Raw genomic sequence first — 22500 nt, forward strand, 5'->3', positions numbered from 1 at the left:
CATGCATTTGAATGGTTGCTTGTGCAAATGGTGAAAAGACCAGAGAAAGCAACTAAAAATGGAAATGTTACAATTTTTCACTTTTATCATGTGTGAGATCACAGTACAATGGGGATTATAAATATGCCCTTTCCCCACGGAAGTGTGATTTTGGAGTTGGTATATATATATATATATATATATATATATATATATATATATATATATATGTGGGTCCCCTTCGAATGGTCAACATCTCACAATGTCGACATTCATATGGCCAAGACCATATGATCGACGTTTGAAATGTGGCATCTCCCTACAGTGTGGAATGGAAAGATTTCCACTTCTGCACTGTAGTATGATCTCGGAGTTGGTATATTTAAGTTCCAAGGGTTGTGGGGGGTGCAGGAGGGAAAAGCCCCCCTGCTAGCACCGTTAAGGTAAGTTTTTTTTTTGTTTTGTTTTTTATGTTCTACTTGTATGGTCGACATTTCAAATGTCGATCATATGGTCTCGGCAAGATAGATAGATAGATAGATAGATAGATAGATAGATAGATAGATAGATAGATAGATAGATAGAGATATACACCTTTATCATTCCACTCCCCCTTTCTACGTCATACACTTGTCCCATATTTCTGTTTGTGCATCTTATGGATAGTTATTTATTTTGATGTTTACATTTTTCAGAGTTTAATTTCCTGTGATTTCTTGCTTGACCCTCATTTCTGTTTGTGCATCCTATGTGAGATTTGATTGTTTAAAAACATGTTGTCTTGTGATTTTACTAAATTATACTTTAATGGTCTCATAGCATTGAAAAAACTACATTGTGAATACCAAGGCCTGCCTGTGAAGCAGGAGATCATATTTATCATTAACCACATTTTGAACTATCTTGCTGCTAGAGGTTTTGTGCTTTTTTCTCAGTTATACATATATGGGCTTGATGTATTTGTCTTAACATTTGTAATATCAAATGTATTGGTTGCTGGCATTTGAGATGTACTGCTGGTATATATCTCTTTGCTCATGAATTGTTAATAGAGTCAGAAGAAATGACAGAATGAATAACCAAAATGAAGGACAATTTCTATGCGTTAATGTCATTTATTCAAAAATGTTAATAGAATACTCTGTGTTGCATCAATATGCATTTTATGCACAATAGGAAGCATGAACGTTTACTGTGTAGCATTAATGACTGACTGCACTCATCAATGATTTACCAACAATAACTAATTTTTTAATGTATGGGAATAAAAAATATGAGGAAAAATCAGGGACATTCTGCAAAATCAGGCATATCTGAAAGGTACGTGCCAGTATCTGTTTTTGGGAGGTCAAGGTAGTGCAGGGATTGGGATTTACTAGGTCATTTAAGTATGGGGAATTCCTCAAGATTGGAGACATGCACTTGTTAAACCTATATTTAAGGGAAAGGTGAATAGGACAAACCCAGAGTCATACAGAACCATAAATGTACTTTCATGTTGTAGAAAAATAATAAAGATGGTTATTTTGGATGAATTATTGTCAGAAATGGAAAGGTTGGGACTTGAAATGTTATACCAGCATGCAAATATTGAAAACAGATCTATAAATACCTGTGACATGATGCTCAATAACAATATAATGACAGATATAAATGAAAAATTGTGCTGTGATACAACCTATATAGACTTATTGTCAGCATTCAATGGGTCATCCACCAAACACTGATCAATGAATTAGAACACCGAGATATTACTGTAATCTTGATAAGCTAGATAGCTGCATGGCTTACAAATAGGACATGGTAAGTATCATAAAGTAATTAGACAGGTGAAAAACTTGGTTACTGTGAGGGTGTTTCACAGGGCTCTGTCCTAGACCCATACTTGTTTAGACTGTAACTTTCAGATCTTTTTCATCTGTGGTGTTCTACAGTCAGTATGCAGATGACTTGGAAATGGATAAATTGATTACATGTGTTATAGATAGGGAATGTCTACAAAAGAACTTGACTAAACTAACCATTTGGGCACAGGAGAATAATATTCTGTTAAATACATCAAAATCTAAGCATATGAGATATGGGAGACAGATAAAAAGGTGAATATTTAATGTAGCACACAGTGACTGAAACTGTAGATTTATTTAAGGACCTGAGTATATGGGCAGATCCAGCTTTGAGTTGTTTCTAATCATATCAACCAACTGATCAATGATAGTTATAGAACTAAAGGTTGTATAAAAAAAGATTTATAAAGTCTAGGAAATCAGAAATGATGAAATTAATGTTTGTTAGTTACATTAGACCCACTTAAGATGAGTAAATTGGAGAAAGTACAGCAGAAATGTACCAGGGGTATCCATGGATGTGAAAATGTAAGTTGTTATGAAAGACTAAAATATCTGAAATTATACAGTCTTATACAGACATTTAAAGAGGAGACCTTATTCAGGTATTTATGGCATTAAGAGACAACTACCTCTGGGAATGATTGGGGATATCAAAAAGTAGTAGAAAATCATCTAACAACCTATGTAGAAGATTATATAGGAATGAGAGGTGTACTAACTGTTTCTCTGAGAGCATAGCTACTGCAAGGATTAGACTACCAAATTACAGTAAAGCAAGCACTAGTTTAGATATGTTTAAAAACATCGACACTTATTATGGGACTATTTTGATATATGGCAGGCTAGAAGGGCATTATTGTCCATGGCTGAAATATCTGTATGTATGTATGTAATCATCTAGAGCCAATGTTCACAATGCAGGATGGTTAGCCCTGCCAAGGCTATTCTTCCATATTACACACACACACACACACACACATACACACACACACACACACACACACACACACACACACATACACATACACACACACACACACACACACACACACACACACACACACACACACACACACACACACACACACACACACACACACACACAAGCATATCTGACAGTAATTTGTTCATGTCACCAAGAACAGATAAAAGATATTCTGATCATATGGGTTTGTTTGTTAGTTTATGGCACACAAAGAAAGTGTAGCAGAAGTGTAAGCCCAACTATCTTTATCAGTGAGTAAAGCATTAGAAGACAGAAGCAGCTTGGTGAGCTTATCAGAAGCTTATATATATATATATATATATATATATATATATATATATATACATATATATATATATATATACATATATATATATATATATATATATATATATATATATATATATATATATATATATATATATATATATATATATATATATATACATATATATATATATATATATATATATATATATATATATATATATATATATATATATATATATATATATACATATATATTAAAGTGAAACACAGTCCCTCATTGGCTGTTTCTTTGGTACCAGGGCTGTTATTTGAACTCAGGTCACTGTTGTTTCACTGGTGACACAACTGGATACCCTGCCCCTTCAGAAATAGGTCAGCATGAAGCACAAGATGATGTATAAAATGTGGTGGTAGGTAGGCTACAACTGGGAAACCATTACGGTGCAGTTAATGGCATTATGTAATACAGCTGATATAAAAGAGCAGGGTTGAACAGGTCAGGGAAGGTACATTGGCCAGAAGAAGTCACCAAACAAGAGCCTCTGTTAAACAAGCTTAGTCAATGATGATACTATATTACACCTAATATTAAAAATAATTGTTTTAGTAGAACACCACCAAGCAATCAGTGTTAAGCATGCCAAGCACAGAAGGGCACTGCGGAGCAAGATCTTACAGATTAGAATAAATGAAGAAGATTGGCCACATAGTAGGGTGTACTCTGGAGCTGCAACTGTTATCCTACAAAGGGAATAATAACTGCGAAAAGATAACTATGGCTATACTGACTAGGGAATATACGACAACAAGACGGCTATACTGACTAATGACTATAACTGACAGCAAGATGGCTATACTAACTAGGGAATATAACTGATAATAATATAACTAAAGGCCTTCCTGTCAAGTTATACGTCCTAAATGACAAAAAAAACCAGGAGCAGGAGCAGGTCTTCAAAAAAACGATTTTAATTGACTTAAAGCGCGTTATTTTATTTACACTTTTCGTCGGAGAATATATCATGCTAGCTGTTTAATTAATGGGTTGGTCCTTTCTTTAATTCACAGATAGTTACTATAGGGATGTTTTCTGTTGGTGGGTTCCACTAAACCACCAGAAATCCACGTTAAAGTACAATTTTACAAATTAGTATTGTTAAAAACATTGAAAACACAAGTCCCCCCCTACTCTTGACAAGCCAGTTGGCCTCAATTTGTAGTTGACTTAACATAAAATTAAGCATACTTTTATATGTCCGCTTCTCAAAAGTTCAAAGATATGTACATTAAAGAATATCTGTAAGTATTTAACTATGAAAAATTTCAACTATTGACATGTAACCATTTAAACCCTTCTTTATATTATCACTGTAAGGTGGAAATGGCCCAAATTTGTTGTGTTGTGTATTTTGTATAGAATATTTTTTTTTTCTTCAGTAGTAACCTAAAACATCATTTTTCCTAAACTGAGTTTCACTTTTTGAACCCCCTTTTATTTTTATTTTTATTTTTATGTTTAGTTCTCTCCACTCAGTAATGTATGTGTTTTATCTATCATTATATTGTACTAGGTTGATCCTCAGTTTTAAAATAACCTTTCCTCATATCATAGTTAATAGCCTCAAATTAATATTCAATGTCTACAAGTTCACCTCTCTAGGTTTTTAGTTTGCAGTTCTTTCCTTTTTTTTAGAGAGTCGTAGCCTCCTCTTATGTCCTTTAAAATCATGGCCAATATTGTCGACATGGTGCCTTGCTAAGGCATTAGTCATCTTGTTATTCCTAATACTATATAAGAATTTAGAGTGAGTTCGAAACTTCTGGTCTCCTATCACAAAGTTCTGTCCTTCATCAATGTGTTTACAGTATTTGCACATTTGACACTTGAACATCAGTAATTCCTTCAGGTTTTTCCTCGTTTGTATATTATTTTAGGCATTGGTCAAAATATATTTCTAATCAAGTGTGAATCTAAATTAAATGTGCAGCTGAAACCATGGAAGAAGTGTGAATTGTTTTCCTCCATTACCCTTGGTACATTTGTCCCATCCCCATGGGACATATTCCTTTGACCTTCTTTAACCTCATCCGTGATTTCAAGAACAAACTCAGCTGGGTACCCACGTTTTAGAAAGAATTGAGTTAGGGTACCACATTCTTCCATAAAGTCATCATTATTTTGGATAGCCATCTCCTGTTAGTATAGTCCTTTCTCAGGTCTATGTCTAGGTAGTCTATCCTGTCCTTGTTAAATTTGTAGGTAAATGAATAAAATGTTATGGATGAATATAGATCTTTTACATCAATAGTGACCAACAAAGAATCAGGTGCATTAATAGTTTCCAAAAAACTCCATGAGTCTTTGGTTATTTGACTTTCTTTTTTAACATATTTCTGTAAGATCTTGTCAAGAACTTCGTCCTAGTCAGTATAGACAAATTATTATCAGTTATATTTCCTAGTCAGTATAGCCATCTTATTATCAGTATAGCCATCTTATAACTGATAATAAGATGGCTATACTGACTAGGAAATATAACTGAGAGGAAGGCCTTTAGTTGTCCAGAATCTGGCAATGCACCCAGAAAGAGAAGTGAAGTTAGTTTGAACTTGTAGAGGTTGAGTGAGGCCTACCTTCTGAAAGCAATCCATGGTAAGGCTGTTTGAAGTTCTAGGACAGATTTTCCCTGGATGTTGCAGTCATCCAGGAAAGGGAAATTAAATGTGCACCCCTAATGTTCTGCAAAGGCTATAGCCAGAGCTGGACATTTGGTGAAAACTCTGGGAGCAGTGGATAAACCAAATGGTAAAGCACAGAACTGGTAGTGCAAATTTACTGCCACAAGCCAAAGGTATCTCCTGTGCTCCTTTGCAATAGGAATGTGAAGATAGAAGTCCTTCAGATCTAATGTAACCATTTAGGCTGCTAGAAAGATCATAAGTAACAGTTTTGAAGGATTAACATTTTGAATTTGGGAATATGTAGGAATTTGTTTAACTATGACAGGTCTAAAATAGCCTCCAAGTGCCTTCCATTCTTGGGACTAGAAAGATCCTGGAGTAAAACCCTGTTGCGTCCTCTCCTGCATAGCCGGCCTTAGGCATAGGCCAACTAGGTGGCCACCTAGGGTGCTGCTCTAGCAGGGGCACTTTTCCAGTAAACTGAATGGTGTAAACAGACCAGGTTGGGGGCACCAGGTGGTGTGGGAGGGGGTGCTGTGGAGCCCTTTTGCCTAGGGCACCACTTGACCTAAGGCCGACCCTGCTGTCCTGCAGGAACTGGTGGAATGGACCATTATTGTAGGAGTTATTGCAAGACGGCTGAAAGAAGACATGTTAGTCTTTTGTGGGCTTTAGCATCCCTAGTAAAGTCGGCCTTTCCTTGAAATTAATAAAATAGCATTCTTCTATGATGCTTAGGACCCAGTGGTCTCTAGTGATGAGTTTCCACTGCTGAAGGAAAGAATTAAATCTTCCTGTTAGGGGTTGGGGAGATCATGGGTTTGGGAAGCACAGGGGGTAGAGGGAGGGAGCTATGCATAGTCACAGCTGCTCTCAAGGGGGATAGAGTCTTTGGATCCTTCAGCTCTAGCCACTGTTCAGGTTGCCATCCTCTACACTGTCTTGGTCTCTTTGATTGAATAGGCCTTCCCTTATCTCGCCTAGGAGGCAGAGGCCAAGGCTTAGAAGGGTAATTCCTATTACATCTAGGTGTGGGGGAAAAACAATTTCTATTTTCTCCTTGTCCAATTATTCAAAAACTTTCTCTGCAGGAGGTCCACAAAGGAATTCTTTACCCAGTGGGGCATTCAGGAGTTCAATGTTTATTTGGTCAGAGTGACTGAGTCCCCATCCAGGTGTGTCTACAAGTGACAGAACTCATAGCAGCTGCTCTGTGTGATGCAGCTGATGTATTGTAACCACATTTTAGAAAATATCTGGATACCTGCAGTGAGTGCTGCTCTAACTGTCTCATATGTCTCTCTGCAAGACCTTGTCTGCAATGCCCTCTGCCTTAGAATTTGATCCTGTAAGGACTCTAAGTATTTTAACATGTGAAACTGATAATCAAGAGCCCTCAGATAGGGTAGCAACTATGTATGTCTTTTTGCCAAATCTGTCTAGCAATCTATGTTCTCTTTCATCAAGTAAGTGGTGTTTATGGGCACCTTTAGTGGATTCCATAGACACTTCTGAGAGATCATCTTGTGGGTTCTTCAGAGGTGCCTGTGGGTGTCCATCACTCTATAGAAACAATCTGGTTTCCTTGGGGCAGGTGGCAGAGAGTCTGGGTTGCATACAGATGTCATCAAAGACATCATCTGGCATTACATGAACTGGAGGAATAGTCATTGTTTTGAGAGATGGCAGACTTAGAAGCTACCTGTAATGGGTTTGGGCCTGACAGAATTCTTTGCCCTCCCAAGTAAAGGCCTCCTTCATCTTATGCAATGTGCCTCCAAAGGATAAATCTTCAAATGGAAAAGAAAAAGAAAGGGTATCACCTGAGATAGAATCAAGGTAGGATTGGGGGGGTGGGGGTCAGAATAAGACAGCTCTTCCACATCCTCAGATCCTGAGGAATCAGATTACATCTGAAAGGAAATATCACATCACCTATTGCTGGGAGAAGCTTCAGCAGTACACATTTGTGTCTAGCTGGTCTCCTGAGATTTCGTAAAGGTCATGAATTCCTGGGGTAACTTAAGAAGGTCATGAGTTTCAACCTGTGTTGTAGTGGCAGAATACAGGGTAGTAGTCTGAGGCAAGCTGACTGGTCTCTTTGGCTTAGGGGTCCATTTAGAGAGGGAGGCCTCACTACACAGTCATGACCTCAGTCTGGTTGCCTGAAGTTTGTTCCATAATAACCAAAGAAGATAAACTATCTCCCGCAGTAACCAATGCTCCAACTTCTGAAGCCATGGCCTGCCGACAGTCATCGGACCCAAACAATGTTGGCACTGGATAAACTAATCCTAATAGCCTGCTGCCATGGTGACCTTCCAAGGGGTCACACTAGAGGGCTCAGGCCTAGTAGTGATTGAACCAGGGGGCTGCATAAGCACCTCACCTGACTTGTTGACCAACTTGAACACAGACACAGAATGATCACTATCATCTGCTGAAGCCTTTTCCTTCAGCTTTTGTCATTGTGTTTTTTGGGAAGCAGCTGAAATCAAGGAATGAGAAGAAGCAGAAGGAACCAGGTCTGAGGACTCCATGTGGTGTGTGAGGATTCAGCTTATGTTTAAGGCTTTTCACTCAAAATATAGCACAATCCTGACATCTAGAAACATCATGCTGAAGCCCCAAAGTAAACAGTCAGAAGAAATGAAAGTCTTTATGCAGGATTTTGTTTCCCCACACTTCAAGCAATTACTGACTTTTTAAACATAAATTAGAAGAAAATTTTCCCTAATGGGTAATTGTCCGAAGGCAGGTTGTAAGGAACTCTGGAGAAAACAAGCCGACCAAAAGACTGTGAATGACTGCTAAAATGTAGTAGTGCATCAGACAAACATAACTAGAAAGAACTGAAGATGGAGCCAACAGACTCCCCTCTTATACCCTGACATATTTACGTTGGTCCCTGGACATCCATCAGCTAGGGATGATATAAAGCCTCTGGAAAAAAGATCCAAGAATCAGTACTGCAATACTGACTACGGCTATACAGACTAGGGAATATAACTGGCAACAAGATAACTATGGATATACTGACCAGGGAATATAACTGACAGCAAGATGGCTATACTGACTAGGCAATATAACTGATAGCAATATAGTTATGACACATAAAAAGGGCCTAGATTGGCAGGCAGCGGTCTCTGTAAGGAACATATACCATGACTAGCATTAAGAAGGCTGGGATGAGGAGGGTACGTAACACTGAGAAACAAATGATAGTGACTCAATTCTTTCTTGCTCTTATGGCAAAAAAATTACTTTTTTTTACATTTTCCTTTTGTGTTTAGGATTAGTGAAGGAGCAGAAGGGAGTTGCAAACCTTAGTCAAGGTTGCACAGTGAGTAATAGAGACAGATTTTATTCAAACCCTTGTCTCCATTTTCCAAGGACAATGTCTAAACACTTTAGTATAACTCTTTCAATCACAGTTTCTCATTTTTGAATCAGATGCATGCTATGTTTAGACTCTGAATTTAATTGTACATGTACAGAAACACAATTTCTAATGGGAAAGTGCACAGCTAGTATATCCCTGAAGCCTGTATTTTACATTCAGAAGATCCATCTTGACCTTTCAATGAAAGAAGGCCCTGTATTGTTTCTTAGTCTGCTTTAGATATTCTCTCCGTTGAAATGAAATCAATTCCGCCAAACCCACAGAAGAATAATAAGCATCCACGGAGGCCTGGTGGCAAGTACTTTTCAGAAAGAGCAAAATCTGATACTAACAAAGCATGACCACATTTCAGAAAGAGCAGAATATGATACTAATAAAACATGCAAGCAATATTAATATTTCCTCTAGACATCAGAATCTTCTTAGGATCTGTACTAGTTACACCAAATCCCCTTTTTGTGTGTGCCTCTCATTTAAAGTATTCTGTGACATTCTAAAGTTACTCTATAAATATACACAACACTGAACTAAATTACTGCCAACCCCAATAACAAAATGTAGTTCCAGAATTTAAGAAGTACATTCAGTCTATATTATTTGTTGTGAATCAACAGCAGATGAGATGCCGATTGTAAGAATGACAAGTGTGAAGGGGAAACATATCTCTCAAACTCTTAGCACAAGAAATTTGAACAAAGACAAAAATAATGGGGGCACAAAGGTCAAAATCAGGCACAGATTTTTAATATTGTTCTTATAAATATAGAACATTGCTAAAATAACAGATTTTGCTTTGACATGCATTTTATAAAGGACATGAAGTTTGAAACTCATATTTCTGGCATTATTTAGTGATATGAAGTTTGAAACTCAAATTCTTGACATTATTTAGTGATTTTAATCCTCAATGATTTGCCAGAAAAGTACAAATTGTATGAGAAATATACTAAAGATATGAGACAAATACATGGTCAATCTACAAAAAATCGGAATAGTTGAGAGGTAAAAGGGGAACGGCAGATGCAAGTCTACTTTTTTATTTAAGATCTAAATTTTGTCTGAATTAAAATAATATACACAATGCAGAATGCTCCCTTTACCTGTTGCCTTCCAAATTCATTGCAAAAACTCACTATAGTACAGGAGCAGAATATATTCAACTGTAACAGAATATGATTATACAAGGCAATTTACTACTCCACTGAAAAGGAATGCATGCACATGGTCTTTTGTCATAATCAAGCCTTCATCCATTTACCTTAATTCCTTTGGTGGCATAGGTTCAAATTCTACTCCCTCTCCGAAGGACAGTGGATACAGCTTGGGCACACAGCCAGGTAGTGCAACACTGGCACTGATCTGAGGAGTCTGTAACAGAAAACAGTACAAAAGACACTTTACCAGTGGGACACAAGGTGACACTATTTTTTTTTCTTTTTTTCTTTATGTTTTTTTTGTCTGGACCCCCATTGCTAACCATTAAGCCTTTCTATCCCCAGATTCTCTATGGTGACAGCCCTATGGCCCATTCTTTCCTGGGTTGAGAATTAACCTAGCAGGGAGTGGGAGCCATCAACTGCATGTTAGGAGCCAGGGAACTTTCTCATTAAGGCCTAGCCTCCCCTAAGCAAGTCCAATCACATGCAAGTGATTGGCATGTAGTGTAATCAATTGGCACTGCCCCCACTGTAGGCTGCACGCCCCCTGTATGAGCCCCAGTCTCTACTAGGACTCGAACCATGGACACATTCCCCACCCCCTCCTTCCTAAAAAAAAGTGAGTAGACTAAGTCTCTTGATCTGAACTGTGCAACTATGGATAAATTATAAATAAAAGGTACTCATAATATGTCTACAGAAACTTAAGTCTACCTTACTGTTTATGATGTGAACCCCAGTTATGTATTTAGTTTTTTTATTTATCAGTGAGTTTTGGAAATTCCAGACCAGAGCTATATATATGTGTATATGTATATATATATATATATATATATATATATATGTATATGTATATATATATATATATATATATATATATATATATATATATGTATATACACACACACACACACACACACACACACACACACACACATATATATATAGGAACAAAATCAGTACAGTGCTTGTTGAAACAGGTTAAATATTTACATATAAGTTTCTATACAGTTCTATACAGTTTACACAGAGGGTGATCTGTTGCAGCAAACAACAAGTGGATAAACTACTGACAAATGTGTGGCAGAAAACATAACCAAGTATGGAAATCCTGTCTACCAAAATGAGCAACAGCAGCACCAGAAGTACTGGGAGAACACAGAGAGAGGGAGAAAGGACTATGCATGACTTTTATAATGGATACACACAAAAGGGCCAACCACTTCTGTATTCTGAGAAAAATAACTGTTATACAACATTTTTCATAATCTTGTGTAAGTTAAACACATATTTTACCCAATACAGTTAAATTTAAATATTGTAATGTATTTGACTTTAAGTAATAACTATACATCATATTGTTCTGCACACATGTGTGTGTGTGTGTGTGTGTGTGTGTGTGTGTGTGTGTGTGTGTGTGTGTGTGTGTGTGTGTGTATGTATGTATATATATATATATATATATATATATATATATATATATGGGTGGGAGGTTAGCATGATGGTTAAGGTGGGTGCAGGGTTTGATTCTCCCATGGGGTAATTATATATGGGTGGGAGGTTAGCATGATGGTTAAGGTGGGTGCAGGGTTTGGTTCTCCGATGGGGTAATTGGCCAAGCTTAAAATGGCTAGCCTAGTACAAATCTATGAACCTTTTAACATTCTTAATAAAATTACTAAACAATTTAAGTTGCATTTACACATTTAAGCTGCCGAATTATAAATATGTGGCCAAAAACTCCATGTTTTATTAAACATTAACACATATTTAAAGTGCGCAAAACACAACATATTCCTAAGTATAATAAAATACCTTTATTTTCCTGATGTGTAAGTGAAAATGCTCTTCATTTACATTCTTTTTACCAGTCTTTTTATTGGTACAGCTATACCTCATCATAAACTCTGGCTCTGAGATTCAGAAACACTGCAGCAGTGATCACAGCCATACCTAATCTGTTTATGGTTCATGCACAATGAGCCCTGATGCTCATTAACAATACATTTTATTTTATTTTCATTTATTTTCTGGTGAAAAGTACTGATCTCTATGGGCCTTTTTCAGACTCAGCCTGGGAGCAGTGTCTGGTTAAGTGACTTAGAGTCACACAATTAGGCAATGGAGGTTGAGGGACCACAGGAAACAGCTTGTTAACAGCTCTTTAATCCTCTAAGACAAAAAGTCAGTCAATGAATGTGGCCAGGCATAGGTTCATAGTTCATAGGTTGGTACTAGGCTATCAGCCCTAGGGCCTATACAAGCCTAGCCATAACAATTCCCTGGCTATTTCTTTCCACACTATTTACTTCCCTGGACCCCTGTCCAGCAGGGTGACTGACGTGATCCCTGGAGTGAATTTCCTTTCTCCCATCCAATCGTCAAGGTTCCTTTTGAAGATGGCCAAAGAGGCACTCTGCTTGACATGTATGGGCAATCTATTCCAGAGTCTGGGAAGTCTCTGGGTCAGGAACCTATCCCTCCAGCATGTTTTGTTTATTGTGATGACAAGGTTTAGATCCCTGGAGCGTGTGGCTCTGAAGGATTGGGATTTCTTTAAGTGTAGCATGTCCAACAGCTCTGGGTTTGACATGGCCTTGTATGTTAAGCAGAGATCGCCTCTGAGTAGACGATATGTGGCAGAGTATAGCTGGAGTTTTTTAAGGCAGTCAGCGTAGGGCATCTGCTTTAGGCCTGTGATTCTTTTAGTGAGGTATTTCTGTGGCCTTTCCAGTTGTTGCAGATGTCTTGAGAGGTACATACTAAACGGGGCGTTGTATTCTATAATGGGTCTAATGAGGGATGAGTACAGTGGGACAATGACCTCCTTTTTTCTGGATGAAAAGCCCTTAGTGATGAGGTGTGCCAGATAGAAGGAGACCACTGTCCACCTGTGTCCCTAAGTCTCTTATCACACTTTCGGTGTTTGGTGTACTGCCACCTATGTGGTAATTCATGGATACATGTTTTTTCCCAAAGGGGATAACTATACATTTCTTGGCATTCAGCTTGAGCCCATGGCTCTGGCACCATGCATCTGTTTCTGTAAGTCCCTTTTGTAGAGTATCCACATCATTTGGGGATTCAATAATGGCGCCCAGTTTGCAGTCATCTGCAAACTTTGTTAGCCAGAGTCCCTTAGTGTTGGCCTGTACTTCAGAGAAGTAGATGCCAAACAAGAGTGGTCACAGGACTGAACCCTGAGGTACTCCACTTGTCACTTGTCTGGAGCTGGATTTGGAGTGTGTACAATGAGCAATTCGTTAATTATCATGGTTTCACCTGCAGAAAGAAAACGGGAGTTTGCATAATGGTTGAGATGTTTGCCTACCAGACAGAAAGTACAGGGTTTGAGTCTCACCTTGGGGAAATTGGCTAGGCTAAAAATGACCAACAAGGGCAGCTAGCATAGTACTTACCAATGAGTGCTTCTTTGTTTGTCATCCTCATTAGTACAGTGGTGCATATCCCTGCCCATCACACAGGAGACAGGGAGTAGGTTTATCTTGACACAAGGTACAGGATTTGATTCTGACCTTCGGTACGGTTAGCCTAGTACTCACCTATGACGTGGCTGCGTGGAAGTATGAGCAGCTGTAAAGCTTATCCGTGGAGCATGAGCCCTGAAGCTGATTGATGAAATTTGCATGCACAGTCGAAGCAAGTGAAAGAACTTATGTGGTAGCCTTACAGGGTCTTTGTTTGTGTGCTGATGTATTTTCTAACCCAATGATATACACATGTACAAAGAAGATAACTTGGGATGGTAGTAAGGGAATTAAGATGAAGCTAGGAGGGTAGAATAGGTACAATGGCCACACAACATATGACATAGACAAGACTGAGAAGGGAGATGGTCACACAATCAAGTATGTAGAATACAATGCTGAACGGGGTATCAGACACACACAGGAAAGTCAGTGGTGCCGTCAGGAAGTTGAGGTGAGTGGTGCAGCTGGGGACACCATCGGCTGTGATGTTGCTGGTAGTGATGTAGCAGCCATCGGTCATGGTGCAGCAGGCCTAGAGAATGGCAGGGAGTACTGGTCTTGATGCCACTCTATATAAATGTGAAATAACGGAAGATAAAAAACATAAAACCAAAAACATATTGACCAAGTGCAGGTACATCACTAAACACTTTACTTGCACTATAATACAAATGCCTGGAAATAACCATCCTACTTTAACAATGAGGTACCTATATGCAACGCCTATGGAACTTCCCATACACCACCTCAAAATGGCAGAAAATTGGCACCTGAAGCAGGTTTCATGTGTCTTATCTGCAGCACACTGATTGGCATTGATGGCACTTAATTTGCATAACACATGACAGGCTCAGATAACATACGTACTATATTATTATAGTTCACTATGGCACTTTCAGGTGTGAAACATAGCAGCCCTATATCCCTGAGTATGTTATCAAGAAGTCAGACATTATACAAACTCCATTTACAGACAGATTTGGAATTACAGATCCCACCCTGGAGGCACTGCCTGGACCGAGCATGCACAATGTTGCCCACAGTGACCCAAGCATGTGCAAGGAGCATGAAGAAGACTTATTCACAATGGTAAGCTGCTTTTCTCATCATGAAAACTGACTGATTCAGAAACAATAATGAGTTAAGCCCTAATTAGCATAATCATCTCAACCAGCCTGGTTAATCTGAATGATATAAGCCAGACAGCAGGCACACAGCCTCACTGAGCTATGAAAGAAAATGCAGAGCAACCAAGCTGAAAAACAGCAAAATACCTGAGATACAGAAGAACTGGTCAAATAAACCTAAAGCACTGCTTTTACAAGGTAAGTGCAACATACTACAAGTTCATCTTTTCAAGTATGGTTGCTTTTTACTGCTACTGAACCTGATTACATAGTAAGAAATGGGTGTGTCAGTAGTTGGAAGTGTACTGGGAAGCTGTATTGAGAGGGGGATTCCACGGATAAAGCACTTGCTAGGCTAAGGATTGTGAAGCTAAATGGGAGACACCCATCAATACATACTAAGAACACAGCTCAACACATTTGTTGGGCTTCTAGTATCAGTTTCAGCAAATTAATTTGACTGTAGGATACATTACAAATATGTGATTTGCAAAACTATTTTTAATACTTAAAAAAATGGTAATGCCACCTTTGTTAGTTACAGTGGTATGGATATTGTTTTGTGGGGTACATGCAATCTGAAAAGTTATGCGCCTGACAATGAGTGTGGATATATATATATATATATATATATATATATATATATATATATATATATATATATATAATACATATATATATATATATTATACACCAGGGGTAAGAATAGAGGTGTACATATTTTACAGAGACACCCAGGAGCAAGGCTTGTAATTCCACTGGTTCTCATATGTACAGAGCAATGCCTAAAAGACAGGGAAAGCAGAAATGCACTGCTAACCCTGGAACTTAAGATCAATCCCCCATAAGCCTAATTTCTCTGATTCAGAGAATGAGATGCTACTCCAGGCCCCCTGTCTCCACGGATAATGGCTCTTTGGCCTGCATGCAGCTGACCATGCCTGGGAAGATGTTGTGGCAGATATCAATGCAGTTGGTTGTCATAGCCTCAGTTATGATATGACGCACTGCAAGACCAGTGACATCACACATGTAGCCCAACAAAGACCTGTACTCCGGGCATGGGAAGGTAGGTTGATTTCTGGGGGCTGTCGAGTGTACTACATATCATGTAGACAGAGAAGTTACTGGTCTCTCTTAGAGGCAGTGACACCTCAACTGAGTCTCACAGTGCTGTGCTGCATATTGGAGCAGAGCTGGACTGGCCACAGACAATCATCTGCAGATGTTCCTGGTATGTAGTCCTGTTTCTGTGTAAGAATACCAGTAAGTTCTCTGCACTCCTTGGTCACCATCAAAATTAATAAAGCTGTTTGATTTATGGCATACACATACATCAGGTGTTCATCCTCTATAGCCATCTACACTAGGTACACAATTAAAATACTTCTTGTTATCATGGCAATATTTCTAAAACTTAGTTACTTTTATACTTCTCGTGTTGGATCATACTTACAAAGGGTATTTTGTGCAGAGGCGTACTTACAGGTGAGTCTATATGAAGCACCAGCACTGTGGAACGTCCTCCCCACCTGATGTTAGAGAATCTGCAGCCTCTGATACTGATAGCAGGTATAAGCTAGAACAGTCATGGACTACAGAGTGTGTGCTGGACTCAGGGAATGTGACCACTGCATCCCAGCACAGACCATGAACATAGCATCTACGGCTGCAGGTACCCAGACTACCTTCACCACACATACATACCAGAGTTAATTTGGTGTTGGTTGCAAGGTTTGTTACTTTAACTCAATAGCAACAAATTAATCATAAAATGATAATCAAAAAGTGTAGATTTTTACTATCTAGCTGTATGCAGTTTGTTTCCTCACACAGACTGCAACAATTATTTGACTCTTCCAAGCACATTACTGCAGTCTGTGACATGGCAGCTTGTTGTCATGGCAAGCACCCTATGCTAATAAACAAAGATACTATGAAGTTAACAGAGAAGAGTTTTAAAATATTTATGTGCCAGCATTTTAAATGATTTAAACAGATGTATGGAAAAAAATCGAAGAAAATAAGTTTCAAAACAAAAGAGACGTTGTTATATAGGTTTCTGCAGAATAAAAATAAAAGCATATGATGCAATACAAAATTGTTGTTTCAGGAAATTACTGTTAAGTTCCACAATGTTTCGTATCATACTGGCAAGGCTTACCCTATACATCTACTAAGCTGCTCTTCAGGTATGTATGATGCACCATTTGTCCTGTCAGAAGAAAGAGCTTGCACTTTGGGACTGAATATTTCAACTTCTCCCGACCTTTACAGGCCTCTGTAAATACGTATGACTCCTTAAGGTTGCCATACTGATAGAATCATAAGTGCCCTGTCACAGTTTTTGAACACACCGTCCTCCTTACTCTTGTTTTTAATGGAATTAAAATGTAGTAGATACTTACACACACACACACACACACACACACACACACACACACACACACACACAGACATACAGAGATAGAAACTGAGAATATCTATATTCACAGCAAACTATTTGTGGCTATAGTAATTCAGTATTCAGTTTCTACTGCATCCCTAATACATAGCTATTTTAAACAGTCAGCTTATCATCACCTTGTCAGCGTGAGTTCATGGGTAGCAGTGGACCATGATGGTGGTGGTGGTGGTGGTTGCTGGTAAGTGGCTGATACAGATCATTTTTGTGTGGTGAAACAAATGTTCAGTGGGGTCTGATGGCCCAGTGTCTCCATATAATGTGGCAGTGAGCTGCTGGGATTCCTGACAGCTGTCGTACTTCAGAAGTACTGTTGGATCATTGTATAGTTTGCCACAAAATAAGTGCTAAAAAAGTGGCAAAAGTAGCAGAAGAAGCTAATCCAGTCAGGTGTCTATCATGTTACCTGACATACATTAGGTTCCTTTAGACTGGTACAGCCTGCTGTAGTTAAATATGAAAGGGCAATATCTGGAGAAAATGGGCAACATGCATCCTGTCACTATTATGTTCATAACAAAATATCTGGTTTACAACGTTCTCATGGCATAGTTAATTAACAAGCACAGAAAAATCTCACTGCTGTTCATCCCCATTTAAAATACAACTTATCAGACTAAAGGTAATTTCTGTGTATTTGAGAATGTGATAGAATAATATCAGAGTAGTACAATGCTCAATGTTGCTTCTTCATAGTATTTTGCTATGGGGATAGGTTGCTGTGCCTACATCAAGAGTCTGCATACCTTCTCTAACTCAAGTGGAATTTGGTTGGGAGGTCCACTTTCCTCCACATCCGAAATACATCAGAAAGGCTGCTGATCCTTCATATTGCACTGCATTGTTGTGTGGTAAGTGTGACTACATCCTGTGATAGACTGTGCAGTGTCATGACTCATTCTCTGATTTATGTATGTTGACTGCCAAGATAGGTTCCAGCTCTCCCTTAGCTCTTAATAGGATAAGGAAGGCACTGGAAAATTAATAAGTCAGTCAGTCAACGGAAGAATGAATGAATCAATCATGCAATGAAAGAATGTGACAGAAGATATTTGATTCCATAAGAGCCATACAAATGAACTCAGCTACTAAGTCAAGTATAAATTATGCCTGCAAACAGATGTTGCTACTGTAGGCAGTGGACAGATTTTGTTTTATTTTATTAACCAAGAATCTGATAACAATAGGGCTGCTTCTACACAGAGGTATAAGTTGACTGTGGTGGAACTTGCTTTATTTTTATTGGGCAGGGTGCTCTTTTACTAAATAATCTGCTCTCAGCCAGTGTTACAATATTGCCTAAATAATGAAACGCAGTGTAAACATCACTGTCAGTTTGATCACCTGGCCTTTAACATGCCCTAGAATGGTGAATGGCTAAGGCAGTGGGTATTTTATCCAGCATTTTATTGTTAACATAGGAATGTTTCTGCAGTGCATTCATCGATGAACCAAAACACTAAGGCTGGATACTACTGAGGCCTTCCTTGCTGCTGCTGCTGTGATTTGACGCCAAGTCCTCCAGAAAAATAAATACTCACATGAGCAGTGGAGTTCTATCAGCAGTAAAATGTACAGCTAGCATTGGAAAGCAGATCTGTGAAGTAAATACTTTTGTGTCCAGTGTCAGATATGCAGTGTGACAACATTGTCATTTCAGTTCTTTCTTTCTGACATATCATAGCCACATGAATGAACACACACATCTACACTGCACTACTATTCACATGCCTCCCTCTCCCAGCCCTGCTGGTTTCAGCTTTATGAAACTGCTGCCTTGTACGTATATGATCTGTATACTCTACGCAGAAGGCATCTTTGTTGCAGCACACTTGTGAAACTAAGTGGCACTCCTCAGTTATTACTTTTGTAATTCTGACGTCTATCATTTGATCTGAAATGCAGACATGTCACTTTGTACTGCTACTTATTGGTTTTCATTATTATTGAATGTCACTTTTTCACATAGTGCAGTTTTTGTCAGTGCTTTACTGATATAGTATTACAATGGAGTAGTGTCTGAATCGTGACAGTTTGTTTTCCAGCCCTGAAGTGAAGTGTACTGTTAACCCTCAGTGTTTCTTTTTAATTAAGAGGCAATAAAGCATTCATAACCACTGCTGACTGACTGACTGATCCGAGATGAACCAGACAGATTTCCTGTGACCCGTCAATGATCTTTTTCAACTCACCATGTATCGAAAATTAAATATGAAAATCTTCTTTTTCTTTTGGCTGCTCCCATTAAGGGTCACCACAGTAGATCATCTGCTTCCATTTCTTCCTGTCCTCTGCATCTTGCTCTGTCACACCAACCACCCGCATGTCCTCTCTCACCACATCCATAAACGTTAACTTAGGCCTTCCTGTTTTCCTCTTACCTGGCAGCCCCATCCTTAGCATCCTTCTCCCAATATATCCAGCATCTCTCCTCAGCACATGTCCAAACCAATGCAATCTCACCTCTCTGGCTTTGTCTCCAAACCATCCGACCTGAGCTGACCCTCCAATATACTCATTTCTAATCCTGTCCATCCTCGTCACACACAACGTAAATCTTAACATCATTAACTCTGCCACCTCCAGCTCTGACTCCTGCCTTTTTGTCAGTGCCACTGTCTTCAACCCATATAACATAGCTGGTGCCACTACCATCTTGTAGACCTTCCCTTTCACTCTTACTGGTACCAGTCTGTCACAAATCACTCCTGACACTCTTCTTCACCCACTCTAACCTGCCTGCACTCTCTTTTTCACCTCTCTTCCACACTCACCATTACTCTGAACTGTTGATCCGAAGGATTTAAACTCATCCACCTTTGACAACTCTACTCCCTGCATCCTCACCATTCCCCTGTCCTCCCTCTCATTCACATACACATACATATACTCTATCTTAGTCCTGATGACCTTCATTCCTCTCATCTCTAGAGCATATCTCCCCTTCTCCAGGGTCTCCTCTACCTGTTCCCTACTCTCACTACAAATCGCAATATCATCCGCAAACATCATAGTCCACAGGGACTCCTGTCTGAGCTCATCTGTCAACCTGTTCTTCTCCATTGCAAATAAGAAAGGGCTCAAAGCTGATCTTTGATGTAACCCCACCTCCACCTTGAACGCCTGAGTCACTCGTACCGCAGACATCACCACTCTCACACTGCCCTCATACATATCCTGTACCACTCTTACATACTTCTCTGCCACTCCCAACTTCATCATATGATACCACAACTCCTCTCTAGACACCCTGTCATATGCTTTCTCTAAGTCCACAAAGACAAAATGCAAATTCTTCTACCTTCTCTATACTTCTCCATCAACACCCTCAGAGCAAACATTGCATCGGTAGTGCTCTTTCCTGGCATAAAACCGTACTGCTGCTCACTAATCATCACCACCTCCCTTCTTAACCTAGTTTCCACTACCCTTTCCCATAACTTCATGCTGTGACTGATCAGTTTTATCCCTCTGTAGTTACTATAGCTCTGCATATCACCCTTATTCTTAAAAATCGGTACCAAAACACTACTTCTCCACTTCTCAGCATCCTCTCACTTTCCAAGATTTCATTAAACAATTTGGTTAAAAACTCCACTGCCATCTCTCCTAAACACCTCCATGCTTCCACAGGTATGTCATCTGGACCAACAGCCTTTCCATTCTTCATCCTCTTCATAGCTATCCTTCCCTCCTTCTTGCTAATCTGCTGCACTTCCTGATTCACTATTCCCACATCATCCAACCTTTTCTCTCTTTCTCTCGTTCTCTTCATTCATAAGCCCCTCAAAGTACTCTTTCCATTTGCTCAACACACTTTCCTCACTTGTAAGTACATTTCCCTCATTATCCTTTATCACCCTTACCTGCTGTATATCTTTCCCAGCTTGGTCCCTCTGTCCAGCAAAATACTGAAAATGATTAGCTGAAAAACCTTAACAAGCTGTAAAAAATCTTTTTTTTTTCAGGGGGACAAGCCCTCCCATTCACCTGCCATTGTAGAAGACAAGCTTCCCACAACCTCCAAAATTATACATATTAACTCCATGTTTGCACCACAGTGAAGAAAAGGGGGGAAAGCCCTGAAAAGCACATCACAGCTCACATAATGCAGTACACTAGGGCTAAACTCACAGCAATGTTAAATTCTCACACCTTTGACCACCAGTACTGCAAATGCCCATAGGTAAGCCAAGCCAGACTATGGGGTGTCTGCCCCCTATTACTGTACTCTTTTGTGTACATCTGGTGAAACTGGTCATTTCTCAAAGCTGCAGAATATCTGTATATTGTAAAACATTGTGTGGGGTCAAGAGAAAAAATCACGACCACTAACCAGGTACCTGAGTTCAAAAGAGCGAAAAATCCAACAAATAAAGAGTAAAAAATAAGCTCAGGTGATGCTCCAGTTTCCAGCATAAAATCATTGTTTAATGAGATCAGGTGAAGCAATACACCTGAGGAAGTAGACTGTGAAAGCGCTTGTGTACTGTGTATTGTTTCATCTGATCTCATTAAACAAGGATTTCATTGTGTGGGGTCAGATAAAGTGCCCCAACTACTCTTCTTGTGACCAATGGTAGTACTGTACTTTTTATTCAGAATGCATAACTCTGTACAACAAATAATTAATAAATATTGGTGCAGTTCCACTTGCTCCATGGGCTGCATACTCACCGAAAAGCTAGAATGCAAGAATACTTTGTGTTTAATTTTGAGTCAAATTTGTAACAAAGAGTGCCATGATACTCCTTATCAAATTTGGCTACCATTATCCTAGAGATATCCTACAGCACAGTGTCTGAAATTTAGCTAACCACCCAATCTTGACCTTCCCAATCGCCCACATTATGTGTCGGATATAGGCTGTAGGAATCAAGAGGTCTTTGGGCGGACTAAAACTCTTGATTAATAAAAACAGGCCAGATATGCTGTTCAAACATATTTTAGTTATTTGCGTCAAGGATACCCTGAAGTTAAACTTTCTTGCTCTGTGTTCAGAAGCAAACAATGGTGAATCTCCCAGTATCAGCCAATCACAATACCAGGCCCAGACAGGAAATGAACCAGTCTTGGCTGACTACACCTTTTC

The 22500-nt window shown here is 39.0% G+C and overlaps 1 protein-coding gene across 1 annotated transcript in view; it reads right to left on the reverse strand.

Annotated features, from left to right (window-relative positions):
* The window catches only part of RFLNB (refilin B), a 56684-nt gene that overhangs the window by 8426 nt on the left and 25758 nt on the right, over positions 1–22500 (reverse strand). The window contains exon 2 of the mRNA XM_044054289.1: positions 10428–10537. Within this exon, the coding sequence (XP_043910224.1) occupies positions 10428–10537 (110 nt within the window). The remainder of the gene's footprint in view (positions 1–10427; positions 10538–22500) is intronic.

This window comes from Protopterus annectens, chromosome 13.part0 (assembly GCF_019279795.1).
Source record: "Protopterus annectens isolate FY-2018-M chromosome 13.part0, PAN1.0, whole genome shotgun sequence".
NCBI classification, from domain to species: Eukaryota; Metazoa; Chordata; order Ceratodontiformes; family Protopteridae; genus Protopterus; species Protopterus annectens.